The 14215-nt window shown below is 38.7% G+C and overlaps 1 protein-coding gene across 1 annotated transcript in view; it reads left to right on the forward strand.

Moving 5' to 3' along the window:
- The window catches only part of PCNX2 (pecanex 2), a 345728-nt gene that overhangs the window by 105047 nt on the left and 226466 nt on the right, over nucleotides 1–14215 (forward strand). The window contains exon 16 of the mRNA XM_007522914.3: nucleotides 12538–12647. Within this exon, the coding sequence (XP_007522976.2) occupies nucleotides 12538–12647 (110 nt within the window). The remainder of the gene's footprint in view (nucleotides 1–12537; nucleotides 12648–14215) is intronic.

Below are 14215 nucleotides of genomic sequence, written 5' to 3' on the forward strand. Positions count from 1 at the left end.
CTTCATCTTCAGATATCCCAATAATGCTCACATTCTTTTTTTTTCTTTTTCTTATGGGGTCTGCTGTTTCACAGAAAATTTCTTCATTTTTTCCCATGAACTCTTCTCTAACAGCTTTATACTCAGAGATTGTACTGGTTTCATCTTTTAGTTCTAATATTATTTTTTATTTATTTATAAAATAGAAATATTGACAAGACTATAGCATAAGAGGGGTACATTTCCACACAGTTCCCACCCCCAGAGCTCCATATCCAGCTCCCTTGATAGCTTTATTATTCTTTATCCCTCTGGGAGTATGGACCCAGGATCATTGTGGGGTGCAGAACGTGGGAAGTCTCACTTCTGTAATTGCTTCTCTGCTGAACATGGGCATTAGCAGGTTGATCCATACTCCCAGCCTATATCTCTCTTTCCTTAGTGGGGCCAGGCTCTGAGGAGGTAGGTTCCAAGACACATGATGAGGTCCCATGCCCAAGGAAGTTAGGTCGGCATCATGGTATCATCTGGAAGCTGGTGGCTGAATAAAAGAGTTAAGGTATAATGCTGAATCTGATATTCTATACTCAAGCTGATTTATTCAACTTATTAGGCCTTAACTTACATAAGCCTTAACTCTATCCAGAATGTCTTTCATATCCTGTATCTCTGTTCTTTGTGTATTTTGTGTCTCTTGGTGAAATGAACTCCTGGGCCCTGTATTTATGTCTGTCTTTTATGGTGGGAGCCATGAATTGTCTTCATAATAAGCTTTCTGAATTCAAACTCAAACATCTTTTTCACCAAATCTTTGTGAATTATAACAGTTGTATTTTCTTCCATGTTTTGGTTAAGCACGGTTTCTGCCATTCAGCCAGCAGGTAGTTCTGTGGCCATGTTGTTTATATATTGTGGTGGAGGCAGAGGGGTGAGTCCTTAGTATTACCTTGGGTAGTTTTTGATAGCATAAGTTCTTATTATCTTACTATTGTGTTGCAGGTTGTATTCTGTCTGGCTTATGGCAGCTCCTTCCCATAGTCTAGGCAGGCTGCACAGTTTTAGTTTCCAACTAGATTTTCAGATCCTAGATGCATGCCTATGGAATGGTGTAACCTGCTCACTGCTAACTGATAGCTCCTGGTTCAAGCTGTTTTTGTCTTGAAAATTCCTACTGTGCCCCTTACCATACATACCTGCACCTTACCTGTTGCTCAGTGAATTTTTCCAAAAGTTCCAGTGGAAATGTTAGATTCTGAGTGGTTTTTTAAAATTGTTTTATTTAGTTGTTCCCAGGAGTGATCTATTGATCTATTGCTACTTAATGACCACACTCCCCAGAAGTCCTCAGCTGTTTGTGCATACTTTTTCTCACTCCCCTTTAACCGGAACTCCTAAAACCGTTGTATTGATCATTGTATCTTGTAAAAATCTCTAGTGTTTGTTATCTTATAAAAGGTCTTATAAGGACTTTGGTATTGAATAAATACAGGTAATTGAGAAATCTATGAGAAAGAATGTGGATGTTAGTGCTTTTTAAAAAGTACACATTTGTGAGTGAGTGTGTTTTTGTTGTTACCTATGCAGATAGGTTTGAATGCTGAGGTTGTCTGCCCAGGGAAGTCAGGTTGATATTATGGTAGCAACTGCCTATATGTTTTTCTTGTTAATAGTTTCATCTCTCCCATTCTTATTTGTGAAAGTAAAATATTATCTTGATTAATTATCTATGTATTTTCCCAAATACAAAAGAATATGCCATCCGGAAAATCTGCTTTTGGTAAACAGTGAAGTCTGGTTGTCATATGTATTAATATGACCATTCATTTGTTTACTGAACAGAATTTGACTACCTATGATGAATTAGACTCAGAGCTAGGCATTGAGGTTACTATTTAAACAAGGATTTAAATACAGAATGACGACTGCTACAGGTACATACCCACAAGTGTTGCTTACATGATAACTTATAGGTATGTGGGAAATGAGGACAGAATACACAGTACAACGACTGGGCGACAGAGTTGATCTAATTAAATGTCTCGAACATTAGTGGCACAGAATTCCTTTTTACTTAAAGACAGGGTTTTATCAAAACAGATCCAGAAATATATCAGGACATATCAGAATCAAAGTGATATGATCTAGTTCTTATTTTAGATATGTGAAAACCAAAATCTCAAAAATACCCATATATTTAATTGGAATGAGAAAAAAATGTCTTAGTGTTTCATTAAAATGTAAGTTTCTGTCTGATGTCAATGATATAACAAAGTGAAAAATTTGGTCTGTTTACATTTTCTTTGTAACTAAACCCTCAGCTAGTCTGTCATGTACATTCTATCAGAGAGATGTCAAAAATCTCAAAAAAAAAAAATGCTGAAACTAAGATTTTTTTCAGAGACTACTTTATTTTATTTTAAAAGGTATTTTATTTATTTTAATGAAAGAGATACAGAGAGAGATCAGAACACTGCTTATCGCTGGCTGATCATGACACTAGATTTAACTTGCTAACTCAGAGAATAAGGCATAAATGTCTTTTGCATAATCATTATGCTGTCTCTCCAGTCCTAGAGAGTGCTTTATTTTTTTCTTTATAAAAAGGAAACATTGACAAAACCATAGGATAACAAGGATACAACTCCACACAGTTCCCACCACCAGAACTCCTTATCCCATCCCCTCCCTTGATAGCTTTCCTATTCTTTTTTTTTTTAATTTTTTATTTAAGAAAGGATTAATGAACAAAAACATAAGGTAGGAGGGGTACAACTCCACACAATTCCCACCACCCAATCCCCATAACCCGCTCCCTCCCATGATAGCTTTCCCATTCTCTAGCCCTCTGGGAGCATGGACCCAGGGTCGTTGAGGGTTGCAGAAGGTAGAAGGTCTGGCTTCTGTAATTGCTTCCCCGCTGAACATGGGCGTTGACTGGTCAGTCCATACTCCCAGTCTGCCTCTCTCTTTCCCTAGTAAGGTGTGTCTCTGGGAAAGCTGAGCTCCAGGACACATTGGTGGGGTCTTCAATCCAGGGAAGCCTGGCCAGCATCCTGGTGGCATCTGAAACCTGGTGATTAAAAAGAGAGTTAACAAATTAAGCCAATTTGTTGAGCAATCATGGATCCCAAGCTTGGAATAGTGGAGAGGAAGTGTTAGGGAGGTACTCACTGCAAACTCTAGTGTACTTCTGCTTTCAGGTATATATTTTGCAGTAGTTTATGGATACGTGTGCACATAAGCTCTCTCTCACAGAAACTGGTATATATCTAGGTTATGGGACTTTGTTAGAAAGTGAACTGCCTGAGATGAAATTAGAGTGTACTATAAAAGGAAAGGTCTCACCCGAGTAATGAAGCTGAAGGGTTGTCATTCCACACGTGAAGTCTCTGGATACAGTCTGAGGTGAAGCATGTTGAGGTGGCAATCATTGCTTTGGTTAGGTTGTGATCGGTGGATGCAATATTATTTGGTTTGGATTGGGAGATGCATATGGGAAAGTGGGCCCTATCCAAGGGTTCCAGGACTGGGGGAAGTAGGGGCTCTATAGTGGAGATGTGAGGTTCCTGCTGTCTTAGGGTTCAAAAAGACAATCGATAGTTAATATTATCATCACATTATTTGTTAATTGGGTTAACTTTGAAAAGTCCCTTTGTTATGGTTTGCTGTACAGTATCCAGTATCTTGTATATAGCTGTGCTATTGGATGCTTCTAATCTACTTGGTCTAGGCTTTTGAGAGAGTCCACATATCAAATACATAGCCTATATATTAAAAAGATTCAGTTAGTCTTTTGAGAAACTTTGAGACATACAATTTATTTCCCCCCTCTCATATTAATTAACTACTGATTTATATGTCTACATTTTGCTAGGAGTGTACATAAACATATTCCCACCACCAAATGACTGTGACCCATCCCTCCTGCTCCCTCCCACCCCCCAATGGCCCAAGAAGCTGCATGTGTACCCCTCACCACTGGGTTTTTACTTTGGTGCCCTACTTACAATTTGATCAGGTCCTGCTTTTAGTTTCCCTTTCAGATCTTCTTACTCAACTTCTGTTGATGAGTGGGATCATCCCATACTCATCTTTATCTTTCTGACTTAGTTCACTTAACATAATTCCTTCTAGCTCTATCCAAGATGGGTCAGAGAAGGTGGGTTCAATGTTTTTGATAGCTGCATAGTATTCCATTGTGTATATATACCACAGCTTTCTCAGCCACTCATCTGTTCTTGGGCACCTGGGTTGCTTCGAGGTTTTAGCTATTATGAATTGTGCTGCTATGAACATAGGAGTACACACCTCTTTTTGGTTGGGTGTTATGGAGTCCTTGGAGAAACAGTTAATACCCATACTTTTGAAGCTATTCCATAAGATTGAAGAAACAGGAATACTCCCTTCCACCTTTTTATGAAGCCAACATCACCCTGATACCAAAAGCTGATAGGGACAGAACAAAAAAGGAAAACTACAGACCAATATCTCTGATGAACATAGATGCCAAAATATTAAACAAGATCTTGGCCAACCAGATACAGCAACACATCAAAAAGATTGTTCATCATGACCAAGTGGGATTCATCCCAGGAATGCAAGGCTGGTTCAACATCCATAAGTCAATCAATGTCATTCACCACATCAATAAAAGCAAAAAACCACATGATTATCTCAATAGATGCAGAGAAAGCCTTTGACAAAATCCAACACCCATTCATGCTCAAAACCCTACAAAAAAAGGTAATATATGGGAAATTCCTCAAGATAGTAGAATCAATATATAGCAAACCAACAGCCAACATCATACTCAAAGGACAGAAGCTGAAAGCATTCCCCCTCAGATCGGGGACTAGACAGGGCTGTCCACTGTCACCATTACTCTTCAACATAGTATTGGAAGTTCTTGCCATAGCAATCAGGCAAGAGAAAGAAATCAAAGGGATAAAGGGAAGAAGTCAAGCTCTCACTATTTGCAGATGATATGATAGTATACATAGAAAGACCTAAAGAATCCAGTAGAAAATTATTGGAAGTTATTAGGCAATATAGCAAGGTATCAGGGTACAAAATCAATGTACAAAAATCAGTGGCATTTCTTTATGCAAACACTAAATCTGAAGAAGAAGACATCCAGAATTCACTCCCATTTACTGTTTCAGCAAAATCAATCAAATACCTAGGAATAAAGTTGACCAAAGAAGTGTAAGGCTTTCCTATTCTTTAACTCTCTGAGAGTATGGACCCAAGGTCATTCTGGGATGCAGAAGGTTAGAGGGTCTTGCTTCTGTAATTGCTTCTCCAATGAACATGACCATTGACAAGTTGATCCATACTCCCAACCTGCCTCTTTCTTTCCCTAGTGGGATGGGGCTCTGGGGAAGTGGAGCTCCAGGACACATTGGTAGAGTTGTCTGTCCAGGGAAGTCTGGTTGGCATCATGGTAGCATCTGGAACCTGGTGGCTGAAAAGAGAGTTAGCATACAAAGCCAAACAAACTGATGATCAATCATGAACCTAAAGGCTAGAATAGTGCAGATGAAGGGTTGTGGGGCAGGATCTCCATTTTGTAGATAGCTAGTAGGAATATTTTAGTTATATTCCAAAGGGCCTGTGTGGATTCAAGCTATTATCTGGGAAGATGATGTCATGGCTGGAAAAAGGACTGGAAAGCTGGATCAGGGAAGAGAGTAGCTTCCTAATCTGGGAAAAGGGTATAAATATTGTTGACTGTAAACCCCAGCTATTAGATGTGATCTGGGGCCCATATTCAGCTTAGGAGCCTATGTGACCACTGCATCCCTGTAGATCTGAGCTCACATTCTGTGGTCATGAGTAGGAACATTCCAAGTTTCCCTGATATCTACCCATCTTCCTCAGGTGTAGCATAGAGTGTGTTGTCCAGCCTCCCTTTGGAGGATGGAACATTCTCTACAGTTGTTGAACCAAGTTGAGGGCAAGGTCCTATGGGGGGCCCATAAATGGGGTATATTTTGTTGTTCCTGATAGAGATGACTGGTAACAATGGAGAGAGGGATTAATTTGAGGTCTAGGCCTATCATGTCTGTTTGGGAATCTCAGGAATCTCCTAATAGGGCCCCTGCTGATAGTGACTAAAGAGTCATCTTTAAAGTATGCCAGTCTCTTGCTTTTTATACAAAGCTATAGTTCTCTATACATTTCCATCAAGGAAATTTACATATGCAAATGAAATTTACAACAATTTGGAGAATTTTATTTTTTTTATTTTTATTTTTTTGCTATTTTTTATTTTTATTTAAGAAAGGATTAATTAACAAAACCATAAGGTAGGAGGGGTACAACTCCACACAATTCCCACCACCCAATCTCCATAACCCACTCCCTCCCATGATAGCTTTCCCATTCTCTATCCCTCTGGGAGCATGGACCCATGGTCATTGAGGGTTGCAGAAGATAGAAGGTCTGGCTTCTTTAATTGCTTCCCCGCTGAACATGGGCGTCGACTGGTCGGTACATACTCCCAGTCTACCTCTCTCTTTCCCTAGTAGGGTGTGTCTCTGGGGAAGCTGAGCTCCAGGACACATTGGTGGGGTCTTCAATCCAGGGAAGCCTGGCCAGCATCCTGGTGGCATCTGGAACCTGGTGATTGAAAAGAGAGTTAACATACGAGGCCAAACAAATTGTTGAGCAATCATGGGCCCAAAGCTTGGAATAGTGGAGAGGAAGTGTTAGGGAGGTACTCACTGCAAACTCTAGTGTACTTCTGCTTTCAGGTATATATTTTGTAGTAGTTTATGGATACGTGTGAACATATGCTCTCTCTCACAGAAACTGGTGTATATCTAGGTTATGGGACTTTGTTAGAAAGTGAACCACCTGAGATGAAATTAGAGTGTACTATAAAAGGAAAGGTCTCACCCGAGTAATGAAGCTGAAGGGTTGTCATTCCACATGTGAAGTTTTTTTTTTTTTTGTCTTTCAAACTATTTTTTCTTTTTGTCTTTCAAACTATTTCAAAACCTGTGGGAGTTTTATGAAGTCAGTACTCATTAATACATATCATTCTCATTTAGGAGCCCATGAAATATGTATCAAAGAAATCAGAGGAAGTAAGTTTTGAAGCAAGATGTCACATTATTTCAAAAATTTTTGAGAAATGAATCCATGAGAACTGAACTTAGTTTTCTAGATAAAATGCACAGTGCATTGATCATTTCTTTCAAAATTCTCTTTAACTTTGTTGTTCCTGCTTTCCTCAAACATCAATATTTTGTTCCTTATCCTTAAATAAAAATTTAAATTAAAACACCCTCAAATAAAAAAAAATTCCCCTTAATTACAGTTCTGACTTGACAATATCATTTCTTCCTCAAATTTTGCTCCTTTGTGTCCCTAATGCTGGAATTGCCTCTTCAGTCACTACTGAGGAGAAAGGAATACAAAAAATGGGGCAAAGACAGTTTGTTTTGTTAGAACAACTGATCTAAATACTATTAAAATTCTCAATGGTTGTAATATATATGTTTTATTGTATGTGTTTTATATGTTTATAGTATGTGTCAATTGTAGAGCTGTTAAAACCATATTTCTTGAAATATTATAAGTGACCTTAAGGATGGCCTTTCTCTAAGAGAAGTTATTTCTATAGATTTCTTTCATCATTCTTCTATACCACATACATATAGTACCTTACAGGAACCATTATGCAAATGTGATTCTGACATTATCATGTTGTGATATTATTATTTCAAGTGTACAAACCGAACTGAGAAATATCATTGGTAGTTTTCAGTTAGTATTTGAAGCTGATGGTCATCCCCACTAATTTGTGCCCTATATTAGTAAAAACAAAATGTTTATATTCATACATATGATTTATTTTAAGCATAACCAACAGCTTCAGGATAAATTGTGAGCCAGGAAGAAATGCAGTGTAGCCTCAAGGAGAGGAATGAATATTTCCTCCAATAATGTGAAAGTTAATTGATACCAGAACGGCATAGTCAGTCTTGCAAGGAGAAGATGAAGGAGGGCAAAGAGACCATATTTTATGCCTTATGTTTTGCATGTTTTCTTTTACTTTTTAAAAATTTATTTATAAAATGGATATATTGACAAGACCATAGGATAAGAGAGGTATAATTCCATATAATTGCCACCACTAGAGTTCCGCATCCCATCCCTTCCTTTGAAAGCTTTCCTATTTTTTATACCTCTGGAAGCATGGACCTAGGATCATTAATTGGTGCAGAAGGTTGGGCATTGGCAGATTGATCCATACTCCCAGCCTGTCTCTTTCACTAGTGGGACAGGGCTCTGGAGAGATTGGGTTCCAGGAAACTTTGCTGATGTCATCTGCCCAGGGAAGTCAGGTTGATATTATCGTAGCATCGGCAACTTGGTGGCTGGAAAAGGACTGAGATATAAAGCAGAACAAATTGTTAAATAATCAGGAACCTATGGCAAGAATATAACAGCTGAGATTTGAGGTCTCCATATTGGAAAAAAGCTAGTGGGTCTATTTTAGGTATCTTCCAAAGGGCTTATGACTTTACTAGTTTTTGCTTGAGCCCAATAGTAAACATGCAGAGGGACCCAAGGTATTGTCTGGGGAGATGGTGTCAGAGTTGGGAATAGGATTAGAAAGCTAGATCGGCTTTTGGAAGAGAACATATCAAAAGAAAGCTAGATCGGGGCCGGGTGGTGGTGCACCTGGTTGAGTGCACATGTTACAGTGAGCAAGGTCCCAGGTTTGAGCCTTGAGTACCCACCTGCAAGGGGAAAGCTTTGCAAGTGGTGAAGCAGGGTTGCAGGTCTCTCTCCCTTCCTACCACCCCCTTCCCTCTCGATTTCTGGCAGTCTCTATCCAACAAATAAGTAAATATTTTAAAAAATATATATAAAAAAAAGAAAGCTGGATCAGGGAAGAGAGTATCTCTCAAATATGGGGAAAGTATATAAATATTATTAACTATAAACCCTATTTGATCTGGAGCCCTTTTTTTGTTGCAGGAGCCTATATAACCTCTGCATCCCAATAGGTCTGAGCTCTCATTCTGTGGTCATGACTAGGAACATTCTAGGCAGCACTAATTTCAGGACCCATCTTCCTCGAGTGGTAGAGTATGTTGTCCCAACCTCCTTTTGGAGAATGGGGCTTTCCTAATCATTGTTGATCCTCATAGAGGGCAAGGTACTATAAGGGCCCACCGAGGTTATCCTGTGGTTTTGTTAATGTCTCCTTTTTAAAATAAATTTAAAAAAATTAAAAACAACAACAACAACAAAAATCCCTATAGTACCTTGCCCTCTATGAGGATCAACAATGGTTAGGACAGCCCCATTCTCTGAAAGGATGTTGGGACAACATACTCTACAACTATGTTGTTACTTATGGAAATGACCAGTGACAGTGGAGACAGATCTGTTAGAGGTCTAGGCCCATCATGTCTGTGTGGGAATCCCAGGATTCTCTGACTAGAGCACTGGATGGTCGGGTGACCTGGTAGTAAACAAAGGAGCCATCATTAAAGTATGCTGGTCTCTTGCCCTCATCCAGCTTTTGTAGTCCTTACTTTGTCTGACAAAGTTAGCTTTGGGGTGATTGAGGGACATGTAATAGGAGGCAGATGAGGAGGGTATCTAGGTCTAAGTAGAACCTATTTCATTAGGTACTTTACGGTATCTTTTTGAGTCTTTCTGCTTGCTTGCTTCATTTATTGATTCATTGCAAACTGTTGTGCACTTTTGCTTTCAGGTATATATTTTCTCCCAACTTGTGGATATATGTCCTACTTCATGGGCCCTGGTCTATATTTAGGTTTTGAGGTTTTGTTAAGAAGTGTACCACCCGAATTGGAATTAAACAGTAATGCAGCTGAAGGGTTGATGTTCTATGCCTGCTGTCTCTGGATACAGTCTGAAGTGAATCATGCCAAATGTGGTACTGGTTGCATTGATTAGGATTGAATCAGCAGATGCAGTATCAATTGGTATGAATTGGGAGAAGCATGCAGGACACTGAGCCCCCTAGAGGTTCCAGGACTGGGAGAAATATGAGCTCTCTAGAGAAAGGGGATGGTTTCTGCTGTCTTAGGGCTTAAGAAGGCAGTAGATAGTTATTGTTCTAACCAAAATATTTAGCAATTAGGTTAACTTTGAAAATCCCATTGTTAGGATTTGCTGTATCATACAAGAACTCACCATGCTATTTACATATACCTGTATCTTATAAAGTGATGCCACCAGTTGCTTCTGTTCATCTTGTCTAAGATTATAGGTGATCTAATATTTCAAAGAAAAAGTCATTATTAGAAAATTATCATCTTAATCCCACTATTACAATTCAATCTGATTGCCAATTTTAAGTCTTAAGTGCTTAGACTGAAGGAATATATACTCAGAACTGGGGTCTATGCATCAAAAAGTTTGAGACATTCAATCCATTTCCCCCCTCTCATATTGATTAAATAGTGATTTGTAAAACTATAAGTTAATAGGAGTGTATATGAACACCATTCCTGCTGCCAAGAAGTCTATGTCCTTCTCCTATTCTCCCTATAGTGAAGCTGAAAGTCTACCCTCACACTCTACCCAGAGACTTTATTTTTCGTTTTTTGTTTGTTTTTAATATTTTTAATTTGTTTGAAAAAGGAGACATTAACAAAACCATAGAATAAGAGGGGTACAACTCCACACAATTCCCACCACCAAAACTCTGTATTCTATCCCCTCCCCTGATAGCTTTCCTATTCTTTAACCCCCTGGGAGTATGGACCCAAGGTCATTGTGGGATGCAGAAGGTAGAGGGTCTGTCTGGCTTCTGTAATTGCTTTCCCGCTGAACATGGGCATTAACAAGTTGATCCATACTCCCAGCCTGCCTCTCTCTTTCTCTAGTAGGGTGGGTGTCTGGGAATGTGGGGCTCCAGGACACATTGATGGAGTTGTCTGTCCAGGGAAGTCTGGTTGGCATCATGGTAGCATCTGGAACCTGGTGGCTGAAAAGAGAGTTAACATATAAAGCCAAACAAGTTGTTGACTAATCATGAATCTAAAACCTGGAGTAGTAGAGATGAAGAGTTGGGGTGGGGGATCTCTATTTTGTAAATAGATAGTAGGCATATTTTAGTTATATTCCAAAGGGCCTGTGTCTACCTTTTTTCTTTTTTTGTCCCTGCACCTGAAATCTGATATGCAGGTGGATCCAAGTTATTGTCTGGGGAGATGATGTCATGGCTGGAAAAAGGACTGGAAAGCTGGATCAGGAAAGAGAGTACCTCCCAAATATGGGAAAGGTTTATAAATATTGTTGACTGTAAACCCCTTCAATCTGATGTGATATGGGGCCCATATTCAGCTTAGGAGCCTATGTGACCTCTGCATCCCTGTAGATCTGAGCTCACATTCTGTGGTCATTAGTAGGAACGTTCCAAGCTGCCCCAATATCAGGACCCATCTTCCTCAGGTGTAGCATGGAGTATGTTGTCCAGCCTCCCTTCGGAGGATGGAACATTCTCTACTGTTGTTGATCCAAGTTGAGGGCAAGGTCCTATGGGGGGCCCACAAAGGGGTCTATTTTGTTGCTCCTGATAGAGATAACTGGTAACAATGGAGAGAGGGATTTATTTGATGTCTAGGCCCATCATGTCTGTTTGGGAATCTCAGGACTCCCTAAATAAGTCCCCAGCTGATGGGGTGGCCTTATAGTGACTAAAGAGTCATCATTAAAGTATGCCAGTTCTCTTGCCTTTATTCAGCTTTTGTAGTCCTTGCTCTGATAAGAATAGCTTGGGAGTGAATGAGGGAAGTATAATAGGAAATTGGTGAGGAGGTTATCCAAGTCTAAGTAGACACTATTTCATTATGAACTTCATACTAACTCACTGCAGACTATTATGTACTTCTGCTTTCAGGTATATATTTTGCCTTAATTTATGCATACATGTGAACGTATGCCCTATCATGGGTCCTGTTCCATATCTAGGTATTGATTTTTCTGAACTTGGACAGATTCTATAAAATGCAGATTACCAGTAATGTTGTTGGCTGTCTACTAAAAATAGCCTCAACTCCAAATTCTTAACTTTATTCATTTTGTTAGTGCACACACATACACAGATATAGATACATGTAGATATATTGAAATATAAATAGACATAAAATGTTTTTATCTTGCTATCTATAGAAAAATAATATATAAAATAGATTTATTAAGGAGGTAAAACTATACAGTGTGTCAAAATTTGCAAATCCATGTAATTCTGAAGAGAGTTTATTTTAAATTTGGAAGAATTTCATAGTTGATATGCTTTCACCCTTTCAAATTGTTGATAAGGTAAATAGATAGGAAGATTAGAAAAGATTAACTGAAGGTGGCAAGACAGGAACAAAACATGTATTTTCATGCTCTGTATACTCCACTGTTCCAAATGCACATACTGTCAACTGAGTGAAGTATATAGACATATTACTACTTTTCTTAAAATGTTTTGGTTTGTTTTGATTAATAGCTATAAATTAGAAGCATTTTATAGCAAGTAATTTTGACTTTCTGCAAAATTTGTCTTTTCCTTAGGAACCATGGAGCACACAGCACATCCCAGCACTGTTTTCTGCCTTTTGTGGTCTCTTGGTTGCACTTTCCTATCACCTGAGCAGGCAGAGCAGTGATCCCTCGGTGCTTCTGTGAGTAATATGTACACACAATGGCTAAGCACAAACAGCTTTCTTATGGAACTATTATACTGGTATGACACTTATAGCTGTAGTACATGTAAATACAGTGATGATAAACATACTACTAGAAAAACACAATAATAGCACACAGTAGTAATATTGGGAGTTACAACACACAGCTGTTACACACACAACTGGAAAACACATGACTCCTACGGAAGCATCAGTGTGCAGGACCCTCTTCAGTGATTATGTTTTAGACATTTTTGTTTTGAGTCTTTCTTCATTTTCAAGAGAAAGAGAAAGTGTGAGAGTGAGTGAGTGAGTGTGTGTAGGGGGTGGGGAAAAGGTGGAGGGAGATGCCAAAGTACTGTTTAGCTCTGTAACATATGGTGGTATCAGAGATCACATACAGGGCTTCAAGCATACAAGACTTGTGCCCTGATGCTGAGATATCCCTCTGACCCGATGTGGACTCTCTTGCTATTAATTTTACTGGTTAACAGATGAGGTTGATAAAAAGGTAGAACTTACTAGAAAGAAGTGAAATCCAGCAGTCCATTTCCAGTGAGCATTTAGTCTTTGCTTTGGTGCTTTTGAAATTAAAGGTCAATACCAGGAACAGATGGTTGTTAGTGTCCAAGCACCATTTTCAGCTATCTCTTGAATAATGAAGCTCCCTTTATCTTATGTGAAAAACTATAACAAGTATCCTCTCTGGGTCCATAAATTGATATCAATGCCTTTATTCTTCACTAGTTATCCTGGGGAGACTAGATTGCTGACGACTTTTAAAGGAATTTTTTTTTATTTGCTATTTTTCCCAGATAGAACTTATAACATTCTGGATTTAAAGTGAAATTCATGCCAAAGTTCTAAAAGTATTTAATATTTATAGTCACTTGAAAGAAATGCATCTTCCAATTTCCCCTCTAATAGTGTATTTTAAATCTTTGATAATATATACTTTGGAACTGAAATTTCATCATGTAATGCCAAAACTTCATATATCAGTTAATCAATCACAACCAGGTATCAATTATCACATTTAATTTATTTCAACTAATTGAATATTACCCCAGGATAACCATAACTGTTAGGAGTCAGAGAAACTATAATTTTGTACTGTCAGTTACAAAAAAAAAACTTAAAGCATGCAAAAAATGGGGAGAAGTTAAGCATAGTTATCACAACTTTTTTTTTTGCCTCCATGGTTATCCCTGGAGCTGGGTTCTGGCACTACAAATCCACTGCTCCTGGTGGCCATTTTTCATTTTTATTGGATAGGACAGAGATAAATTAAGAGGAGTGGGAAAGATAGAGAGTTGGAGAGAATGATAGATACCAACAGACCTGCTTCACTGCTTATGAAGTGAACTCCATCCAGGTGGGGACTCAGAGGGCTCGAACCAGCATCCTTGTGTGCTCCCTGTACTTTGTACTATGTATGCTTAACCCAGTACGCTACCACCTGGCCTCCATCACAACTTTTTGTGTCAAGTATTTTATTGGAATGTTAAGTTTTGTGGGTCTCTTTTTTTTTTTTTTTTTGTGAAGGTAAGGCACTGAAGGGCTAG

This window comes from Erinaceus europaeus, chromosome 6 (assembly GCF_950295315.1).
Source record: "Erinaceus europaeus chromosome 6, mEriEur2.1, whole genome shotgun sequence".
Taxonomy (NCBI): domain Eukaryota; kingdom Metazoa; phylum Chordata; class Mammalia; order Eulipotyphla; family Erinaceidae; genus Erinaceus; species Erinaceus europaeus.